Source organism: Entelurus aequoreus, linkage group LG20 (assembly GCF_033978785.1).
Source record: "Entelurus aequoreus isolate RoL-2023_Sb linkage group LG20, RoL_Eaeq_v1.1, whole genome shotgun sequence".
Classification (NCBI taxonomy): domain Eukaryota; kingdom Metazoa; phylum Chordata; class Actinopteri; order Syngnathiformes; family Syngnathidae; genus Entelurus; species Entelurus aequoreus.
Window position 1 is genome coordinate 2,465,676 of NC_084750.1, and position 24,647 is coordinate 2,490,322.

General features: G+C 35.4%; 1 protein-coding gene across 2 annotated transcripts in view; it reads left to right on the forward strand.

Moving 5' to 3' along the window:
- Nucleotides 1-11,368: 11,368 nt before the first annotated feature.
- The window catches only part of mtmr11 (myotubularin related protein 11), an 89,661-nt gene continuing 76,382 nt past the window's right edge, over nt 11,369-24,647 (forward strand). The window contains exon 1 of one of the 2 annotated variants that reach the window (XM_062028717.1): nt 11,369-11,897. In XM_062028717.1, coding sequence (XP_061884701.1) covers nt 11,841-11,897 — 57 coding nt within the window. In that variant the 5' untranslated portion in view covers nt 11,369-11,840. The remainder of the gene's footprint in view (nt 11,898-24,647) is intronic. The other variant, XM_062028718.1, reaches the window with a different exon arrangement.

Here is a 24,647-nt window from a genome sequence, read left to right on the forward strand (position 1 = left end):
CTACATAATATTGTAATATTATTGTGTCAACTACATAATATTGTAATATTATTGTGTCAACTACATAATATTGTAATACTGTCAACATAATATGTTGACAACCTTATATTAGTATGTCAACAACATAATATTGTAATATTATTGTATCAAAAACATGCCAACATTAAATATGTCGACAACCTTATAATATTAATATGTCAACAACATAATATTGTAAAATGATTATGTCAACAACATAATATTGTAAAATGATTGTGTCAAAAACATAATATTGTAATATGTCAACATTAAATATTGTAATATTGTTGTGTCACCATAATGTGATATTGTGTCAAAAGCATAATGTTATATTATGTCAACATTAAATATTGTAATATTATTGTGTCAACATAATATTGTAATATGTCAACATTACCCTTTATTTTAACAACCTTACATGTCAACAACATAATATTGTAATATTATAGTACCAAAAAAGTATGTCGACAACTTTATATTATGTCAACATAATATTGTAATATTATAGTATCAAAAACGTATGTCAACGATAAAGAGTATGTCGACAACTTTATATTAATATGTCAATATAATATTGTAATATTATTGTCAAAAACATAATATTGTAATATGTCAACATTAAATATTGTAATATTGTGTCACCATAATATTGTGATACTGTTGTGTCAACAGCACAATATTGTAATATGTCAACATTAAATATTGTAATATTATTGTGTCAACATAATATTGTAATATGTCAACATTAAATATAATACTATGTCAACATAGTATTGTGATACTATTGTGTTAACAGCATAATATTGTAATATGTCAACATTAAATATAATATTATGTCAACATAGTATTGTGATACTATTGTGTTAACAGCATAATATTGTAATATGTCAACATTAAATATTGTAATATTATTGTGTCAACAACATAATATTGTAATATGTCAACATTAAATGTTATGTTGACAACCTTATACTGTATGTCAACAACATAATATTGTAATATCATAGTATCAAAAACATATGTCAACATTAAAGAGTATGTCGACAACTTTATAATATGTCAACAACATAATATTGTAATACTGTCAACATAATATGTTGACAACCTTATATTAGTATGTCAACAACATAATATTGTAATATTATTGTATCAAAAATATGCCAACATTAAATATGTCGACAACCTTATAATATTCATATGTCAACAACATAATATTGTAAAATGATTGTGTCAAAAACATAATATTGTAATATGTCAACATTAAATATTGTAATATTGTTGTGTCACCATAATGTGATATTGTGTCAAAAGCATAATATTGTTATATTATGTCAACATTAAATATTGTAATATTATTGTGTCAACATAATATTGTAATATGTCAACATTACCCTTTATTTTAACAACCTTATATGTCAACAACATAATATTGTAATATTATAGTACCAAAAAAGTATGTCGACAACTTTATATTATGTCAACATAATATTGTAATATTATAGTATCAAAAACGTATGTCAACGATAAAGAGTATGTCGACAACTTTATATTAATATGTCAATATAATATTGTAATATTATTGTCAAAAACATAATATTGTAATATGTCAACATTAAATATTGTAATATTATTGTGTCACCATAATATTGTGGTACTGTTGTGTCAACAGCACAATATTGTAATATGTCAACAACATTAAATATTGCAATATTATTGTGTCAACAACATAATATTGTAATATGTCAACATTAAATATAATACTATGTCAACATAGTATTGTGATACTATTGTGTCAACAGCATAATATTGTAATATGTCAACATTAAATATAATACTATGTCAACATAGTATTGTGATACTATTGTGTCAACAGCATAATATTGTAATATGTCAACATTAAATATAATACTATGTCAACATAGTATTGTGATACTATTGTGTCAACAGCATAATATTGTAATATGTCAACATTAAATATTATAATACTATGTCAACATAGTATTGTGATACTATTGTGTTAACAGCATAATATTGTAATATGTCAACATTAAATATTGTAATATTGTTGTGTCACCATAATGTGATATTGTGTCAAAAGCATAATATTGTTATATTATGTCAACATTAAATATTGTAATATTATTGTGTCAACATAATATTGTAATATGTCAACATTACCCTTTATTTTAACAACCTTATATGTCAACAACATAATATTGTAATATTATAGTACCAAAAAAGTATGTCGACAACTTTATATTATGTCAACATAATATTGTAATATTATAGTATCAAAAACGTATGTCAACGATAAAGAGTATGTCGACAACTTTATATTAATATGTCAATATAATATTGTAATATTATTGTCAAAAACATAATATTGTAATGTCAACATTAAATATTGTAATATTATTGTGTCACCATAATATTGTGATACTGTTGTGTCAACAGCACAATATTGTAATATGTCAACAACATTCAATATTGTAATATTATTGTGTCAACAACATAATATTGTAATATGTCAACATTAAATATAATACTATGTCAACATAGTATTGTGATACTATTGTGTCAACAGCATAATATTGTAATATGTCAACATTAAATATTGTAATATTATTGTGTCAACAACATAATATTGTAATATGTCAACATTAAATGTTATGTTGACAACCTTATACTGTATGTCAACAACATAATATTGTAATATCATAGTATCAAAAACATATGTCAACATTAAAGAGTATGTCGACAACTTTATATGTCAACAACATAATATTGTACTATTATTGTGTCAAAAACATGTTATGTCAACAACATTGTAATATGTCAGCATATTTTATGTCGACAACCATATAATATTAATATGTCAACAACATAACATTGTAATATTATTGTGTCAACTACATAATATTGTAATACTGTCAACATAATATGTTGACAACCTTATATTAGTATGTCAACAACATAATATTGTAATATTATTGTATCAAAAACATGCCAACATTAAATATGTCGACAACCTTATAATATTAATATGTCAACAACATAATATTGTAAAATGATTATGTCAACAACATAATATTGTAAAATGATTGTGTCAAAAACATAATATTGTAATATGTCAACATTAAATATTGTAATATTGTTGTGTCACCATAATGTGATATTGTGTCAAAAGCATAATATTGTTGTATTATGTCAACATTAAATATTGTAATATTATTGTGTCAACATAATATTGTAATATGTCAACATTACCCTTTATTTTAACAACCTTATATGTCAACAACATAATATTGTAATATTATAGTACCAAAAAAGTATGTCGACAACTTTATATTATGTCAACATAATATTGTAATATTATAGTATCAAAAACGTATGTCAACGATAAAGAGTATGTCGACAACTTTATATTAATATGTCAATATAATATTGTAATAGTATTGTCAAAAACATAATATTGTAATATGACAACATTAAATATTGTAATATTATTGTGTCACCATAATATTGTGATACTGTTGTGTCAACGGCACAATATTGTAATATGTCAACAACATTAAATATTGTAATATTATTGTGTCAACAACATAATATTGTAATATGTCAACATTAAATATAATACTATGTCAACATAGTATTGTGATACTAATGTGTCAACAGCATAATATTGTAATATGTCAACATTAAATATTGTAATATTATTGTGTCAACAACATAATATTGTAATATGTCAACATTAAATGTTATGTTGACAACCTTATACTGTATGTCAACAACATAATATTGTAATATCATAGTATCAAAAACATATGTCAACATTAAAGAGTATGTCGACAACTTTATAATATGTCAACAACATAATATTGTACTATTATTGTGTCAAAAACATGTTATGTCAACAAAATAATGTTGTAATATGTCAGCATATTTTATGTCGACAACCATATAATATTAATATGTCAACAACATAATATTGTAATAGTGTTATGTCAACATTAAATGTTATGTTTACAACCTTATATGTCAACAACATGATGTTGTAATATTATTGTATCAAAAACATGTCAATATTAAAGGCCTACTGAAAGCCACTACTACCGACCACGCAGTCTGATAGTTTATATATCAATGATAAAATCTTAACATTGCAACACATGCCAATACGGCCGGGTTAACTTATAAAGTGCAATTTTAAATTTCCCGCTAAACTTCCGGTTGAAAACGTCTATGTATGATGACGTATGCGCGTGACGTCAATCGTTGAAACGGAAGTATTCGACCCCATTGAATCCAATACAAAAAGCTCTGTTTTCATCTCAAAATTCCACAGTATTCTGGACATCTGTGTTGGTGAATCTTTTGCAATTTGTTTAATGAACAATGAAGGCTGCAAAGAAGAAAGTTGTAGGTGGGATCGGTGTATTAGCGGCGGACTACATCAACACAACCAGGAGGACTTTGAGATGGATAGCAGACGCGCTAGCCGGCAACCTCACCTTGACTTCCTCCGTCTCTGCGCCGCCGACCGCATAGATGATCGGGTGAAGTCCTTCGTCACGCTGTCCATCGCTGGAACGCAGGTGAGCACGGGTGTTGATGAGCAGATGAGGGCCGGCTGGCGTAGGTGGATAGCTAATGTTTTTGGCATAGCTCTGTGAGGTCCCGTTGCTAAGTTAGCTTCAATGGCGAGAGTGTGGAATCCAAAGAACCCTTGTACCTAAGTTACGGTCAGAGCGAAAAAAGATACGTCCTGCACTGCACGCTAGTCCTTCACTCTTACGTTCCTCATCCACGAATCTTTCATCCTGGCTCAAATTAATGGGGTAATCGTCGCTTTCTCGGTCCGAATCTCTCTCGCTGCATTGAAAACAATGGGAAAATGTGAGCAGCCCTTCCTCCTGTGACGTCACGCTACTTCCGGTAGGGGCAAGGCTTTTTTTTTATCAGAGACCAAAAGTTGCGAACTTTATCGTCGTTGTTCTATACTAAATCCTTTCAGCAAAAATATGGCAATATCGCAAAATGATCAAGTATGACACATAGAATGGATCTGCTATCCCCGTATGAATAAAAAAAATGTCATTTCAGTAGGCCTTTAAATAGTATGTTGACAACCTTATACTATTAATATGTCAACAACATAATATTGTAATATTATTGTGTCAAAAACATAATGTTATGTCAACAACATAATGTTGTAATATTATGTCAACAACATAACAGTGTAATAGTATTGCATCAAAAACATTATATTTCAACATTAAATATGTCGACAACCTTGTAATATTAATACGTCAACATGATATTGTAATATTATGTCAACAACATACTATTGTAATAGTGTATCCAAAACTATTTATTATGTCAACAACCTTATACTAATATGTCAACATAATATTGTAATATTATTGTGTCAAAAACATAATAATATTATGTCAACATATTATATTATGTCAACATAATTTTGTAATAATATTGTCAAAAACATGTCAAAAACATAATATTGTTATGTCAACATATTATATTAATATGTCATCAACATAATATTTCAACATAATATTGTAATATTATTGTGTCAAAAACATAATGTTGTAATATTATGTCAACAACATAACAGTGTAATAGTATTGCATCAAAAACATATTTCAACATTAAATATGTCGACAACCTTGTAATAAATAATACGTCAACATGATATTGTAATATTATGTCAACAACATACTATTGTAATAGTATTGTATCCAAAACAATTTATTATGTCAACAACCTTATACTAATATGTCAACATAATATTGTAATATTATTGTGTCAAAAACATAATAATATTATGTCAACATATTATATTATGTCAACATAATTTTGTAATAATATTGTCAAAAACATGTCAAAAACATAATATTGTTATGTCATCAACATAATATGTCAACATAATATTGTAATATTATTGTGTCAAAAACATAACGTTATGTCAAAATAATATTATTGTAATATTGATATGTCAACATATGTCAACATTAAATATGTTGACGACCTTATATCATGTCAACATAATTGTGGAATATTATTGTATCAAAAACATAATATTAAGTCAATAACATTAAATATGTCGACAACCTTACAATATTAATATGTCAATATAAAAGTATTAATATTAATACGTCAACATAATATTGTAATATTTATATGTCGACAACATAATATCAAGTTAAGATAAATGTTGTGATAGCTGATAAAATTTGGATGAAGGATACTTTATTTTATTTATTTGACTTTTATTTTGTAGTTTCACCCCTGAGAGATTGCCACCTGGTTGTGGTGAACTTAGTCTTCAGGTTGGACACCCAAGTAGTAGAGATGTGAAGGTGGAGGCCTGACTCGGTGCAATCCTCTCCTCCAGGTTGGAGTTGGACACGTACTAGGGCCTGATGTACTAAAGGTTTGCGTGTACTAAAACACCTGCAAACTTGATAGCACACGCAAAGCTGATCTACTAAACTTGCGAGCAGAGGATTGCATCTGCTAAGTGAGCAAAATAAGGCGTGCAATCCATTTTGTGTCGCTGTCTTCATTAAATTGCAAAATATATGCGGATCATCAAAAGGTCCACAATAGTGGGAGTAATTATTTATCACGTGCAATGTGATTTATCAACACTCATCAGCTATGTTGTGTTTTATTTAGTAACTGTGCAAACTGACAGTTCCACACACAGGCGACAATCCTCCGTGTGTGTGTCAACATTTTCGGATGGTCAGAAATTTAAAAAAAATTAAACAGTCTATTCAGCAACATCATTTTATAATTGTATAGCTGCTAGAGGACTTAAGGGGCTGATTGAAACAAATTCAATTGATGCGTTTTGATGTCCTTTAGTATTTCTTTTTTATAACGTTTGTGAAATATATATCATTAAAAGATTTCTTATATGGAAAAAAACCTCCTTTAAGTATACATTTTTGCGTATTGAGCGGCGTTTTCTTTTACCACCTCCAAAGGTAAAAGAACATTTTTTTAAAATGGTGTCAATGTAGATGCACTCCGCGACTGCTTGTAAATTGCCCATAAAAAGTGGTAGATGTCTCCTGCACGTTTGAAAACATAGCGAAGCGCCACAGGTAGGGGCATGGCAACATGAATGTGCGGTAAATGAGTGTCTCCATGGCAATGCCCCGTATAGTACACGCAAAATCCTCATATAAATAAGGCGGTCTGAACCACTTCACAATTGTACACGCTAGGGTTGTACGGTATACAGGTATTAATATAGTACCGCGATACTAATGAATCATTTTCGGTACGATACCGTCTCTGAAAAGTACCGGTCCACCACCGCCCCCCCCCTGCGCCCGTGTCAAAGTCACGTTGTGACATTGCTGGTTTACGAGCAGAGGAGCATGTTCGGCGGCACACAATCACGGAGTACTTACAAACAGACACAGTGTGTAGACAGAAAAGGGAGAACGGACGCATTTTGGCTTAAAAACTAAGGATAAAGGTGAAGTTATAACACTGAAACACCCTCAGGAAGAGGTGCTTTAAGACATGGCTAGCTAGCTAGTGGCTAAAGTCCATCCGCCGTCGGCAGTGTTTTAGCTACTTCTAAATCACTAATCCTGGTCTCCATGGCGACAAATAAAGTAAGTTTCTTACAAGTATCATCCCTGCAGGACGAGGAATAGCTAAGCATGCTTCACTATACACCGTAGCTCACCGGCATCCAAATGTAAACAAACGCCATTGGTGGATCTACACCTAACATCCACTGTAATGATACCAAGTACAGGCACGTATCTAGTCGATACTACTATGATTACGTCAATATTTTTTGGCATCACAACATCTTTCGTTTTTAAAAAATTTATATTATGTTTATAAACTGAGGAAATACGTCCCTGGACACATGAGTACTTTGAATATGACCAATGTAAGACCTGTAACTACTTGGTATCGGATTGATACCCAAATGTGTGCTATCATCCAAAACTAATGTAAAGTATCAAACAAGAGAAGAATAAATTATTATTACATTTTAACTAGAGATGATAAATGCTTTAAATTGTAATATCGGAAATTATCCGTATCGGTTTTTTTGTTATCGGTATCGTTTTTTTAATTTTTTATTTGTATTAAATCAACATAAAAAACACAAGATACACTTACAATTAGTGCACCAACCCAAAAAACCTCCCTCCCCCTCATTCACACAAAAGGGTTGTTTCTTTCTGTTATTAATATTCTGGTTCCTACATTATATATCAATATATATCAATACAGTCTGCAAGGGATACAGTCCGTAAGCACACATGATTGTGCGTGCTGCTGGTTCACTAATAGTACTAACCTTTAACAGTTAATTTGACTCATTTTCATTCATTACTTGTTTCTATGTCACTGTTTTTATATTGTTTTATTTTCTTTTTTATTCAAGAAAATGTTTTTAATTAATTTATCTTATTTTATTTTTTTTTAAAAGGACCTTATCTCCACCATACCTGGTTGTCCAAATTAGGCATAATAATGTGTTAATTCCACGACTGTATATATCGGTTGATATCGGTATCGGTAATTAAAGAGTTGGACAATATCAGAATATCGGATATCGGCAAAAAGCCATTATCGGACATCCCTAATTTTAACAGAAGTGTAGACAATACATGTTAAAAAAAAAAGTAAGCAGATATTAACAGTTAATGAACAAGTAGATTAATAATTCATTTTCTACCACTTGTCCTTAATAATGTTGACAAAATAATAAATGATAAATGACACAATATGTTACTGCATACGTCAGTAGACTAATTAGGAGCCTTGGTTTGTTTACTTACTACTAAAAGACAAGTTGTCTAGTATGTTCACTATTTTATTTAAGGACTTAACTGCAATAAGAAACATATAGTAGCGTCCCGGAAGAGTTAGTGTTGCAAAGGATTCTGGGTATCTGTTCTGTTGTGTTTATGTTGTGTTGCGGTGCGGTGCGGATGTTCTCCCGAAATGTGTTTGTCTACTTGTTTGGTGTGGGTTCGCAGTGTGGTGCATGTTTGTGACTGTGTTAATGTTGTTTTATACGGCCACCCTGAGTGTGACATGTGTGGCTGTTGACTAAGTATGCTGTGCTTTCACTTGTGTGCGTGTGTTTAAAATTGACTTGATCATTAAAGGCCTACTGAAATGAATTTTTTTTATTTAAACGGGGATAGCAGATCTATTCTATGTGTCATACTTGATCATTTCGCGATATTGCCATATTTTTGCTGAAAGGATTTAGTATAGAACAACGACGATAAAGATTGCAACTTTTGGTATCTGATAAAAAAAAGGCTTGCCCCTACCGGAAGTAGCGTGACGTAGTCAGCTGAACATATACGCAAAGTTCCCTATTGTTTACAATGATGGCCGCATGAAGTGAGAGAGATTCGGACCGAGAAAGCGACAATTTCCCCATTAATTTGAGCGAGGATGAAAAATTTGTGGATGAGTAAAGTGCAAGTGAAGGACTAGTGGGGAGTTGAAGCTATTCAGATAGGGAAGATGCTGTGAGAGCCGGGGGTGACCTGATATTCAGCTGGGAATGACTACAACAGTAAATAAACACAAGACATATATATACTCTATTAGCCACAACACAACCAGGCTTATATTTAATATGCCACAAATTAATCCTGCATAAAAACACCTGCGTGTTTGTTACGCTAGCTCCTAGCTCCTCTGCTAGCTCCTAGCTCCATAGAACACGCCAATACAATTCAAACACCTGATCAACACACACAATCACTCAGCCCAAAAGACCGTTCACCTAACCCAAGGTTCATAAAGCTTATATATTTTTAAAAAGTTACGTACGTGACGCGCACGTACGGTCAAGCTATCAAATGTTTAGCAGCCAAGGCTGCATACTCACGGTACCTGATATTCAGCTGGGAATGACTACAACAGTAAATAAACACAAGACATATATATACTCTATTAGCCACAACACAACCAGGCTTATATTTAATATGCCACAAATTAATCCTGCATAAAAATACCTGCGTGTTTGTTATGCTAGCTCCTAGCTCCTATGCTAGCTCCTAGCTCCATAGAACACGCCAATACAATTCAAACACCTGATCAACACACACAATCACTCAGCCCAAAAGACCGTTCACCTAACCCAAGGTTCATAAAGCTTATATATTTTAAAAAAGTTACGTACATACGCAAAAAAAAGTTGCGCACATACGGTCAAGCGATCAAATGTTTAGAAGCCAAAGCTGCATACTCACAGTAGCACGTCTGCGTCTTTGTCATCCAAATCAAAGTAATCCTGGTAAGAGTCTGTGTTGTCCCAGTTCTCTACAGGCGTCTGTGTATCGAAGTCAAAAGTCCTCCTGGTTAGAGTCTCTGTTATCCGAGTTCTTCCATCTTGACTGCATCTTTCGGGAATGTAAACAAAGAAGCGGCTGTGTACTGTTGTTGCTGACTACGTTCGAAAAATACGTCCATTTCGCACCGACAACTTTCTTCTTTGCTTGCTCAGCTTCCTTCTCCATAATGCAATGAACATGATTGCAACAGATTCACGAACACAGATGTCCAGAATACTGTGGAATTATGAAATGAAAACAGAGCTTTTTCGTATTGGCTTCAATGTGGAAGGCATACCCGTGTTCGCCGGGCTACGTCACGCGCATACGTCATCCTCAGAGGCGTTTCGAACCGGAAGTTTAGCGGCAAATTTAAAATGTCACTTTATAAGTTAACCCGGCCGTATTGGCATGTGTTATAATGTTAAGATTTCATCATTGATATATAAACTATCAGACTGCGTGGTCGGTAGTAGTGGGTTTCAGTAGGCCTTTAAAAGATTGAACCGATCGTTCATTGGGTCAGCATTTCTTGACATCTTCAAGCAAAGACATTTGTCACACCCGTTCAACGCTACAATATGTTTAATAAGATTTGTAAGATTTTTTTGTTAAAATAAAGCCAATAATGCCATTTTTTGTGGTCCCCTTTATTTAGAAAAGTACCGAAAAGTACCAAAATAATTTTAGTACCGGTATCGTTACAACACTAGTACACGCAGTCTTAGTAAATCACACACAACACGCCATTAACAGTACACACTATTTTATACATTTCTCACTCTATTTAGTGTCCGAATAACCATATTATCAATACCAGAGCAATTTGTATCTAATTGAAACTAATGTGAAGTGTATGTGTTTGTAAAAAGAGACAGGCTGGACAACCGCAGCTCATTAGCATTAAAGCAACCGACACATGCTTACTAAAAGCACTTATTAACCATCTAAATTCCAGGAAAGTTTCGATATTTGGACAACACACTTCCAAAAATGCTAAATTGATATAATAAAAATACGACCTTTTAAGGACAACTGCCTCCCTGGATGAGTACACTTTATGGTCGCTACTTCCGGGTGTGCGGCCCCTTTAAGAAGCTGTATTCCTCTTTGAGGTGTTCCACTATGTCGAAGGCGTAAACATTCCGTGCGGATGATCCATCATCTAACAGCGAGAGTAATTCTCTCCGCTCCTAATAATTCTCTCCGCTCCTCCTGACGGCAGAGCCGCCGGATGACGACCGACATTCGCCAACATTCTGCCATTAAAGAGTTTTTGATGAAAAGACACGCTGGCGACGGAGTGAGAACCGCTGCAGCAGATTCGACATATATTTCACGTTCAAACAAGGACAACATTACCAGCCAGCACTTTCCCCTCAATTGACCTATTTAATTTTGTTTAACACTATGAGCTTTATTTAGCTTGTTTTTTTTGTTAGTTTTTTTTGTCGTCGTTCCACAATGTTGACTGGATCTAAAAGCACGTTCAAAGTGAGACAAATGCTGCCAGACATCAAGGTAAGCTAATCATGCTCGCTCCCTAAATGAAGAGAATTAGCCTGTAAAATGCATCAAAGGTTAGAAAAAAGCTTCCTCAACAGATTCCGTTAACCTTTTTTTTTTGTTGCGTACAAACGCCCCCATTTGATGTTTGGATATTTTAGAATCCTATCCAATGTTGTCAATTAATAATCATTTAATTGAAAACAACTCCCAATGGTCACTACATTAGGTACATCTGCACATAGATCCCGCCTGCAACACAAACTAGGGGTCTGCAGAGGTACTGCAGGGGGGATCTTGACATTTTTTTTTCTTCAAATATACATATTTATATTCCCCCCTGCAATTTTCCCGCAAATCCCTTCAAATACAGATGAACTTTGATCCAACAGTTTTCAAACGGCATGTGCCACCTCACTCACTTGCAGTTTCAAAATAAAAGCATGATATTATTATATTCAGGTTAGCATTTAAGGTAGCTAGCGATTAGCGCAGCAGTTTCCAGCTTGTGATTAGCAGCAATATCCTGTATTATTATGAAAATTGCACAATAGCATAGTACCTTTAGGACCAGTGTTATACAAGATACATAAGTAGGGGGTCCCTGCCCCATCCCTCATCAGTTCTTGGGTCCTTGGCTTTTTCTTTTGGGTCTATTCTTGCTTCCTAACTTGCTAGCTTTCCTGTAAACAATTGTACTTTTATGGCCTGCATACATTTTTTTTAAATATTTATTTACAGACAGACATAGTTTTGTATTTCATTATTGTTTATTTTGTTAATATCAGAGTCCGTTCTGCAAAAAGGTAATTGCTCGAAGCACACAGCTTATGGACAGGGACCCACAGTTAAAATATACATCAACATATAACATACAAAATACAATACAATAAATTTCAAAATCTACCCACCAAATACCCATTTACAATTTCATTTATAAATAAAAAATGAATCTTTAAATCCACCAAATCAGTCTCAATATTCTATTGAGACTGATATTGATATTCTATCATTAGCATAATTATTGTACGTAATTAACGAATTATGTTGTGAATTACGTTAGCATTACCGCATTCACATTATTTTGAATGTGATGTTTTGGCCTTAATGTTGTGCATGCGTATAAGCCATTTTGAAATATTAGACCCCAGGAAAAGTAGCTACTACTATTTCAGCAGCTATTGCGGATCCTAATAAACAAACAAGTGTGCTCTGCAGAGCTCTGGAAAAGTATATTTTAGAAGCTTTTGTGTTCTCAACTGCACAGCTTTTGTCGCCTGACAAAAGTACCTTGTATCTATTTGAAGATGATTGCTAAGATGTGTAGCGTGTTGAGAAGCAGAAGTGGAATGACTCAGACTCCTCAAGAAAGCCTTGTGCTGCTTTAAAAAAAAATTTTTTCCCCTCCTTTGGTTATTTCCAGCAGCCGCAGAGGAAACGCTAACAGATGCTTCTGCATTCTATCCTCAGATGTGCGCGTGTGTGTGTGTGTTGAAAAGGGATGGGGGGGGGTGCAACATCTGTCAGTTGCCATGGAGACTGCAGTCGAGGAATGTATTTTTTACGAATTTGATTACCTCCAAATGAGACGCGCCAGTGGAATCTCAAGTGTTGCAGTATGGTCGTCGTCATGTGACTGAGAGCGGTCACATGACTTTGTGGCCGATGTTGATAAATGGTAAATGGATGATGCTTGTACAGCGCTTTTCTACCTTCAAGGGTACTATTTCCACATTCACCCATTCACACACACATTCACACACTGACTGCCATGCAAGGTCCTAAACACGACCCATCAGGAGCAACGGTGAAGGGTCTTGGTCACCCGAGCCACGCAGCACACACACACACACCCATTCTTGTATTTCTTACCTTTTTGAGACCTCCGAAAAATGTCTACCTCTTTAGGACCACCCTTTCTAGATATATAAAGAAGTGTATATACAACATTAATAATATATACATACTATGCAAATATAAAAAAGCTTGTTGTGAAAAATGAGTTGGAATTTCACGAGAAAAAGGTCACAATTTCACAAGTAAAATTTAGAATTTTGGCAGTATTATAATAAAAGTTGTCATTTTACTCAACGCAAGTCAAAATTTTACAAGAAAAAACAAGCATTTGTGCAATATTATGATGAGTTGGATTTGTATTCAATAACAGTCGCAATTTTACAAGAAAAGCTTAACATTTTGGCAATTTTATGAAATTAGTTATAATTTTACTCGACAAAAGTCACAATTTTATAAGAAAACTAACATTTTGGCAATTTTATGAAAAGAGTCGTAATTTTACTCGACAAAAGTCACAATTTTATAAGAAAACTTTAAAATGTTGTCAATTTTATGAAAAGAGTCGTAATTTTACTCGACAAAAGTCACAATTTAGTAAGAAAACTACAATTTTGGCAATATTATAATAATAGTCGGAATTTTACTTGGCAAAATTATGACAAAACCATTATTTTGCTTAAAAAATTTCACTATTTTACAAGAACAACAAAAACATTGGCAATATTGTGATAAAAGTCTGATTTTTTTATGACAAATGTCACCATTTTGCATTAAAAAGTAATAATTTTACATTAAAAAAGTAATCATTTTATGAGAAAATATTGCAATATTACAGAAAGAATATAAGAAAATGTTCCCAATTTTATAAGGAAAAAGTCGACACAATGTGAGAAAAAGATTTTTACACACACTTGTTATTTTATATGTTGACCAGAGGGGTAGCACTTTTAAAACCGATGCACAGTCAATTTGAAAAACCCTCCTTTTTGGGACCACCCTAATTTTGATAGATTTCACCACCAGTGGTGCAAATGAGACATTCTCTACTGGATGCAATAGTTTTCCGTATTCGGACCATGATTTACATCCTAACTTCTTCATCGGTCCTCATATGGAAGGCACTTTTTCCTTGTTGGTGTCTCAAGAAGGGTGGAAATACGGCGTCGTATTAATTTCTCTGACGCATCACAACGTTCACTTTTCCCTTCCCAACAACACTACTAATCATGGCAGACTTGATGAGAGACAACAAAGTCACTTTGGGACAAATGATACAGAAATGTCTATTTTTGATCCTGAATATAAGAAGGATGATCTACAAGTTTTAGAAGCTAAACAGATGCAGCCTTAGTGAAACACTAAGCATCATGTAGCAGTATTGCTAAGTGCTAAACAAGATGTACAAACATAATAAAACAATCAGTTACTGTACAATGTCTGCTCTCACTGGGATAAAGACTGATGGCATGTTTATATCTTCCCCTTTACATCAACAATTAATCATAATACTGACAAAGTTTTAAAAAAAAAAAAAGTGTGGTTTTTGTCTTTCTCGCCATCTCTGGGTCTAAGTTGGATGTCAAAGTTCAGAATCAGAATCCGAATCAGAAATACTCTATAAATCCCCGAGGGGACATCGAGATTTTCAGCACAACCCTATTCAAGATCAGACAAACATTACAGGGAGACAGAACAGGACCGCTGACGTTGACCAACTTGTGGGTTTATGTCCACAACCTTCTACTGTTCAGGGGAGAGGCATGATTTATAATCTAGAATTAACTTTCACCAACTCAGAGGCGATGCAGCAGCTCAATATGTCAATATAGCAGCATAAGCTAGTTAGCTCTCTGTGATCACGGCACCGCTTAAAGTAGTTTTTCTGCGTTTACCAACATGCTGTCCTTTTTTTGTGTATTCTTTTTTAGATTTTTACCAACATGCTGTCTTATTTGTGTGTATTTTTTTTTTTAGATTTTAACCAACTTGCTGTCTTAGTTTTGTGTATGTTTTTTTTAGATTTTTACCAACTTGCTGTTTTAATTTTGTGTATTTATTAAACATTTTTTAGATTGTTACCAACTTGCTGTCTTACTTTTGTGTATTTTTCAGATTTTTACCAACATACTGTCTTGTGTGTATTTTTCAATTTTTTTTTTACTAACTTGCTGTCTTATTTTTGTGTATTTTTTTTTTAGATTTTTCCCAACTTGCTAGCTTATTTTAGTGTATTTTTTTAAAGATTTGTACCAACTTGCTGGCTTATTTTTGTGTATTTTTTTTTTTTAGATTTTTACCAACTTGCTGTCTTATTTTTGTGCATTTTTTTTTTTTAGGTTTTTAACAACTTGCTGCCTTATTGTGTATTTCTTTCAGATTTTTACCAACTTGCTGTCTTACTTTTGTATTTTTGTATTTTTTTTTAGATTGTTACCAATTTGCTGTCTTATTTTTGTGTATTTTTCAGATTTTTACCAACATACTGTCTCATTTTTGTGTATTTTTTTCTTAGATTTTTACCAACTTGCTGTCTTATTATTGTGTATTTTTTTCAGATTTTTACCAACTTGCTGTCTTATTTTAGTGGGGTTTTTTTTGTTTGTTTTTTTAGATTTTTACCGACTTGCTGTCCTAATTTTGTGTATCTTTTTTTAAATTTTTTTTTAGATTTTTGCCAACTTGCTGTCTTATTTTTGTGTGTTCTTAAGATTTTTACTGACATGTCTTATTTTTTTGTATTTTTTGAGGTTTTTAACAACATGTGGTCTTGATGTTGAGTAATTTTGAGGTTCTTACCAACGTGTGGTCTTGATGTTGAGTAATTTTGAGTTTTTACCAACATGTGATCTTGATGTTGATAATTTTTGAGTTTTGACCAACATGTGGTCTTGATGTTGAGTAATTTTGAGTTTTTACCAACATGTGGTCTTCAAGCTTTATATATTATAATAATAATAACTTTTATTTATAATGCACTTTTCATTTGACATCAAATCTCAAAGTGCTTCATATTAAAAAGACAAAAACAAATAAAAGACAGAAAAATTGGATAAAAACATCACACGATGTACACATTAAGATTAGCTGTAGGCTTTCCTAAAAAGGTGAGTTAAGTCCTTCTTACAAGCATCCAACGTCTGTGAGGCCCTGAGGTAGTCAGGAAGGGCGTTCCACAGACGGGGAATGGCAACTTCAAAAGCCCGATCCCTTCTATAGTCTTGAGCCGTGTCCTGGGCGCGAGCAGACGGTGCTGTTGGCCGGACCGGGTTCTGGTTGAGGTGTGTGGTGTGAGAAGGTCAGTGGGTGTGCAGGAGAACCATTTATCCGATGCGGGCAGAGATGGGGAGCCAATGAAGGTTGCGAGGATGGGGGTGATGTGCTCATACTTCCGCACCCTTACCTGGACCCTGGCAGCGCTGTTCTGAACAATACTGGAGGTTTTGGAGGCTCCTGCCTGGGATCCCGATTAGAAGTGCGTTACAGACAAAGGCATGGACGAGCTTCTCTGCAGCTTGGAGGGCGAGGACAGGACACAGTTTGGAGATGTTTCGGAGGTGAAAGAAGGAGGTTTTGCATATGTAGGAGACATGATTGTCGAAAGAGAGGTGGGGATCAAACATGACCCCAAGGCTGGTTACAGACGAAGAGAGGGCAATTTTGTGGCCTGAGAGTGAAACTGAGATAATGCGGGGGAGAGCAGAGTTGTTGAGGGTTACCAATTTGGATGGCTTCTATTTTTGAGCCATTCAACTGCAGGAAGTTTTGGCTCATCTATGTGTTTATCTCCTCCAGGCAGAAGCTGAGATAAGCAACAGTGGCAGAGGGGGAAACCTTTAAGGGAGAGTTGTGTGTTGTCAGCATAGCAGTGGAAATTAATTCCATGTCTGCTGACGACACACCAGAGGGGAAGCATGTAGATGGTGAAGAGGGTTGGGCCAAGTATGGAGCCCTGGGGGACCCTAAAGGTGATGGTGTGAGGACGAGATTTAGAATCCCCCAGGACCACATACTCGGTCCTGTCAGTGAGGTAGGAACGGAACCAGTGAAGGGCAGTGTCTGAAAGGCCGATGAAGTGCTGGAGACGGTGAAGGAGGATGTGGTAGTCAATGGTCTCAAACGCAGCAGAGATGTCGAGAAAAATGAGGAGGGATGTAGAACTGGAGTAAGAAGACCTTAGCAGATCAATGGTGACTCTGATGAGAGCTGTTTCTGTGCTGTGGGAGGGACGGAAACCGGATTGGAATTTTTCATATACAGGAGACTGTTATTTTTGAGACGATTGTGGAGTTGAGAGGAGATGACTTTTTCGAGAGTTTTGGATGTGATTGGGAGGTTAGAGATTGGTCTGTAATTTGAAAGGGATTTAGGTTCAAGGGTTGTTTTTTTTTCAAAAGGGCTTTGATAAGAGCAGTGGGAACTGTTCCAGTTTTGATGGAGGGATTGGTTAATTATGAATGAATTTGGTTGTGACTTTTGAACAGAGGAGAGCGAATGAGATCTAGGGAGCAAGTGGATGGTTTTGAAGTATGAATAATCTTCTCAACCTCCTGCAGCGTTGTGGGGGTGAAGCGTGTAAGACGTTGTGTAACGGGTGTTGTCGGGATGTCAAGGACGACGCTGAGGTGTGAGCGACGAACGGATACTGTCAATTTTGGTTGTAGAATAGTCAGTTTATTTATTATAGATGTGTGATATGAGTGTAATTGTGGTTTAAGGAGATGGTTTACATTGGAAAATGTTTTTTTTTTTAGAATTGCCTGGGTTATTGTTGATTATTGCTGAAGAGTAGAGGGACCTGGTTGTTGAAAAAGCAAGTTGTCACCCTTTCAGAGCCTGAGGATGATAATGTGAGCTGTTCCTGATAAGAGTTGTGGCACCCACACATCACACTGACTGCCAGAAGTATTTCCGTCTTCAAAGGCTACAATGAGCTCCTCTTTAACACGGCAGCAAATTTATGGTAGCTTTTGAAGAGGCAGCATCGATCTGCCAAAGGCGGATAATGAAGCAGCTAAAGTGTTCACCAGGGAGTGCATTGAGTGTGGACAAGTCCTTTTGTTTATTTGTCTCTGGTGGACACAACATTTCACACGGCAGACAATTACAAGCCACTAAATCCACGCTATCACATTTCACACAACACTTGTGCTTTTGAGGGTGTTCACCTTTGGTCTTATTAGGAAACAATGGAAGTGGTGGCCATCATAATTAAGTGCAATTTTTTCAACAAAAGTTTCAAATTTGTTGACACATGAAGGCTGTTTGAGTTTCAAACTTGTGTGTGATTGAGTGTCAGGATTACTCTGGAATATATACCTTATACCATGTAAATGATCTGCACTTGACCGATGATAGAATACTATAATTATATCATTATATTGTGACCATTACGGGTGTACCCAATCGTTTTAACTATGATTCGATATTTGTGGTTGCCGATACGATTCAGGGATGGTATAATTTTTTTATAACGATACAAGGTTCAATCACTGGTCTGGTCTTTAGTAGTGGAAGCAGAAAGTAGAACTGCGATAGTCTGGGGACCAGCAATAAAATATTTTATCCTTTTCTTCAGAGCATCTTTGCCTTCTCCTTTCCCTGCTTCCTATCTCGGAATGTGCAAACGCCATCTGAGCGTAACAAAACAGCGACCGCCATTTAAAGGCCTACTTCAACCCACTACTACCGACCACGCAGTCTGATAGTTTATATATCAATGATGGAATCTTAACATTGCAACACATGCCAATACGCCCGGGTTAGATTACTAAAGTGCAATTTTAAATTTCGCGCGAAATATCCTGCTGATATCCTGCGCGTGACGTCACGGATTGTAGAGGACATTTTGGGACAGCATTGTGGCCAGCTATTAAGTCGTCTGTTTTCATCGCAAAATTCCACAGTATTCTGGACATCTGTGTTGGTGAATCTTTTGCAATTTGTTCAATGAACAATGGAGACAGCAAAGAAGAAAGCTGTAGGTGGGAAGCGGTGTATTTAGGCCGGCTGCAGCAACACAAACACAGCCGATGTTTCATTGTTCACATTCCCGAAAGATGACAGTCAAGCTTTACCATTGGCCTGTGGAGAACTGGGACAACAGAGACTCTTACCAGGAGGACTTTGAGTTGGATACGCAGACGCGGTACCGTGAGTACGTACGCAGCTGCAGCTTCTTAACATTTGATCGCTTGCCCGTACGTGCGTGCCGCTATGTGCATGTCACGCTATGTGCATGTCACGTCGCTATGTGCATGTCACTATGTGCATGTCACTATGTGCATGTCACTATGTGCATGTCACGTACGTAACTTTGGGGACTTTAGGGAAGTATATGTGCTGTATGAACTTTGGGGAGGTGAACGGTACTTTGGGCTGTGGGATTGAGTGTGTTGTGCGGGTGTTTGATTTGTATTGGCGGGTTATATGGACGGGAGGGGGGAGGTGTTTGTTATGCGGGATTAATTTGTGGCATATTAAATATAAGCCTGGTTGTGTTGTGGCTAATAGAGTATATATACAATACCGTTCAAAAGTTTGGGGTCACCCAAACAATTTTGTGGAATAGCCTTCATTTCTAAGAACAAGAATAGACTGTCGAGTTTCAGATGAAAGTTTTCTTTTTCTGGCCATTTTGAGCGTTTAATTGACCCTACAAATGTGATGCTCCAGAAACTCAATCTGCTCAAAGGAAGGTCAGTTTTGTAGCTTCTGTAACGAGCTAAACTGTTTTCAAATGTGTGAACATGATTGCACAAGGGTTTTCTAATCATCAATTAGCCTTCTGAGCCAATGAGCAAACACACTGTGCCATTAGAACACTGGAGTGATAGTAGCTGGAAATGGGCCTCTATACACCTATGTAGATATTGCGCCAAAAATCAGACATTTGCAGCTAGAATAGTCATTTACCACATTAGCAATGTATAGAGTGTATTTCTTTAAAGTTAAGACTAGTTTAATGTTATCTTCATTGAAAAGTACAGTGCTTTTCCTTGAAATGTCCTTATTTTTTAATGTGACCCCAAACTTTTGAACGGTAGTGTATGTCTTGTGTTTATTTACTGTTTTAGTCATTCCCAGCTGAATATCAGGTCCCACCCGCCTCTCACAGCATCTTCCCTATCTGAATCACTTCCACTGCCCTCTAGTCCTTCACTCTCACTTTCCTCATCCACGAATCTTTCATCCTCGCTCAAATTAATGGGGAAATCGTCGCTTTCTCGGTCCGAATCGCTCTCGCTGCTGGTGGCCATGATTGTAAACAATGTGCAGATGTGAGGCGCTCCACAACCTGTGACGTCACGCTACTTCCGGTACAGGCAAGGCTTTTTTATCAGCGACCAAAAGTTGCGAACTTTATCGTCGATGTACTCCACTAAATCCTTTCAGCAAAAATACGGCAATATCGCGAAATGATCAAGTATGACACATAGAATGGATCTGCTATCCCCGTTTAAATAAGAAAATCTCATTTCAGTAGGCCTTTAAGAGCCTCAGAAAGGCGTCCAAACGTATAGAAGAAAAAACACAGCAATTTCAGTAGGCAAGGGCCCTGCTTCCGGCCCTAAAAAAAAAATACAATCAAGGATCTTGTTGAATGTCTTGCCAGACTATTGTTAATTTTTTAGTCTTTCGAATGACATCCTTGTCCCTAATACAGCAACACATCAAACATCACATCCTTGTCATTCCTTTCTCCTTCAGAAGGCCTCGTGCCGGCTCAACGTAGTCAAGGCAACCAAGCAGGGCAACTCACACTATATGTGCAAAAAGTCAGATAAGCCTCAAATAAATCCCAAACTACACAAGACGTGATAGCAAAACCCTCCATCTGCTATGTTTTCCAAAACCTCTCATGAAGACAGAAAGAATGCGTAATAGTGTGCTTTTATGTGATATATATTTCCTCAAATAGTGCAGAAAGTAACTAGTAGAAGTACTGTGCCTGTCAGGTTCAAACACCGATGACATCTATTAAACAGACAAGAAGCAAGGAATTAAACAGAGACAGGATTCAATTTAGCTCAATGAGGAGAGCGCGCAGACCTGTAGACCTGTACCCTTGTACAGTGTCGTCCCACGCTCTGACGAAAGGATTGCACACCTCCTCTTTTATTTGGACTTTCCCTGATTACATGGCAACAGCTGTTTCTAAGGGGAGAGGGTGTGGTAAACAGCTGTTGCCCTTGGTCACAAAACAGTTCAAAGAAAAGATGCCTGGAGCTTGCGTCAGGTCCTGCTTCCTCTCCGCTTTGTAGATCTCGGGTCAAGACAAGATCTTCCTGTGGATTACAATAGATCAAAGAAACCGACACCTTCATGTCGCTTCCCATCCTACACAGTGGAGTTTTACAAGCCTTTTGCTTGGTAAGATCAAAGACAGCTTTTGTCCTCTCGCCGGGAAAGTTTTGTGATAACTTAGATACAATTATTCTGACAGTGCCATATGGCAAAAAATAAATATCCCGATATACAGTACAGCAATAGGAGTACAGTACAAACAAATGTTTGTACATCCCAATAACAATATCACAATATAGTATTTTTTTCTTCAAATTGTATACAGTAAAGTACACACAAATTGAATGCCTATTTCACTTATCCTTTTTTAATATTTATAAAGCACATATTTTGTGTATGAAAAAGACAAAACAATAAAAAAAACCTATAAAACATATTTTTCTTTTTGAAAATAGTTCAAGGGTCCCTAACCTTTTTGACCTCGAGGCCCAACTTTTCAACGACATAGGGGCCTGGAGCCCACCCAAATTTTAACACTGAATTAGTAATCTTACTCTTGATTTTAATCATATTCAATAATTCTATCTAACCAAATGAAATAAAAGCATGTGTTTAATCATTATTATTCATTTCACACATAGACCTTAGATGTAGGTCAGGCTGATTATAAAAATAAATGCTAATTAAATATACTGCATAATAAGGTACTCATAAATAACTGATGAAAAATAAATGTACATACAATTATGTTCTGCTAAAATAAATGCACTAGATTAATAATGAATGTTTGTGTTAATGTTTTGTTATGTTCATTTTGTTAAGTAACCTGTCAATGAAATGAAAAATGAAAATTCAACTTCACAACTTTAGTCATAATTTTGGCGCTTAAGAAACTTAAAGCATAAACACAAACCTATTAAACAGTGGGCTCTTAGGAAGGTTTGTGTCATGTTTGTCCTCCTACAAAAACCATATTCAAAATATACAAAATACCATACCATATACAAAAAAAATATTTCCCCCCTTTTTTTTCCCATTTTCATACATTTTTGAAAAGCTCCAGGGAGCCACTAAAGCGGAGCTTTAGTCGGTTTAGTCCAGGGGTGTCAAACTAATTTTAGAGGGCCACATGGAGAAAAATCTACTCCGAAGTGGGCCGGACGGGTAAAACCACGGCACGATAACTTAAAAATAAAGACAACTTCAGATTGTTTTCTTTGTTTAAATAGAACAAGCACATTCTGAAAATGTACCAATCATAATGTTGTTGTTGTTGTTTTTTTTACATTTACATGTTGCGGTTAATAGTAATCGATCTTTATTTGTCGTTATTTATACTTTCTGAATAAATTATGTGAAAATGTTCATCAGTCAACTCATTGGTGTTCATTTCTAATCTATCAAGATAAAAAAAAAATATCAAAATCAAATTACAGGATGTTATTTATGTAGTTTGCTCATTTTTCTCGACTGGTGCACTAACATCTTGTGGTATATTTTTTTGTTTACATATGTAGCATCATCTACAAAGATGCAAAGAATTGCTATTGCGACATCTAGTGGAAACGTTTAAAAAATTTCGGCTCATTTTTATACTTAGCAAACTTATCCCGCGGGCCAGATAAAACCTGTTCGGATCAGGCCCGCGGGCCGTACGTTTGGCACCCCTGGTTTAGTTTAACATTTTGCTCGGAGCAGCTCGCAGCTCGTACTATTCTTCCTCTTCCTCGCCTCTTGCGGCATTTAATGTTCGTACAAACCAGCGACATTTTCTTTTTTCCTTGACTACTTTGCAAAACAGGCAGGTGGAGCAGCTGCACCTCCTTGTTGTCAGTGCAGCTCGCATGACAGAAACATGTAAACAACGTCCAGGGATTGTGGGAAATGTAGTGTTTCACGGATATCTCACAGGATATCACAATGCGGAAATGCACGATGACTGCGGGATATGCTCCGCCCACTTCACGCTGAAGTCTCTGAGCACCCTTACCCTAATATTTTTCCATTAGGGACTCCTATTTCACATGTCTTGCTTTTCGGCTATCATGTGCTTAGTGGCTGTGTAGCTGCTAGCATGTTTACCTTTAATACAAAACCCAAAACTAGTGAATTTGGCACGTTGTGTAAATCATCGTAAATAAAAACAGAATACCATGACTTGCAAATCCTTTTCAACTTATATTCAATTGAATAGACTGCAAAGACAAGATATTTAATGTTCAAACTAAGAAAAGTAATTTTTTTGGGCAAATAATCATTTACTTACAATTTAATGGCAGCAACACATTGCAAAAAAGTTTGCACAGGGACATTTTTACCACTGTGTTACATGGCCTTTCCTTTTAACAACACTCAGTAAACGTTTGGGAACTGAGGAGACCAATTTTTTAAGCTTTTCAGGTGGAATTTTTTCCCATTCTTGAAGTTGTTCAACACTCCGGGGGTCTCCGTTGTGGTATTTTAGGCTTCATAATGCGCCACACATTTTCAATGGGGGACAGGTCTGGACTACAGGCAGGCCAGTCTAGTACCCGCACTCTTTTACTATGAAGCCACGCTCTTGTAACACCTGGCTTGGCATTGTGTTGCTGAAATAAGCAGGGGCGTCCATGATAACGTTGCTTGGATGGCAACATATGTTGCTCCAAAACCTGTATGTACCTTTCAGCATTAATGGTGCCTTCAGAGATGTGTAAGTTACCCATGCCTTGGGCACTAATACAC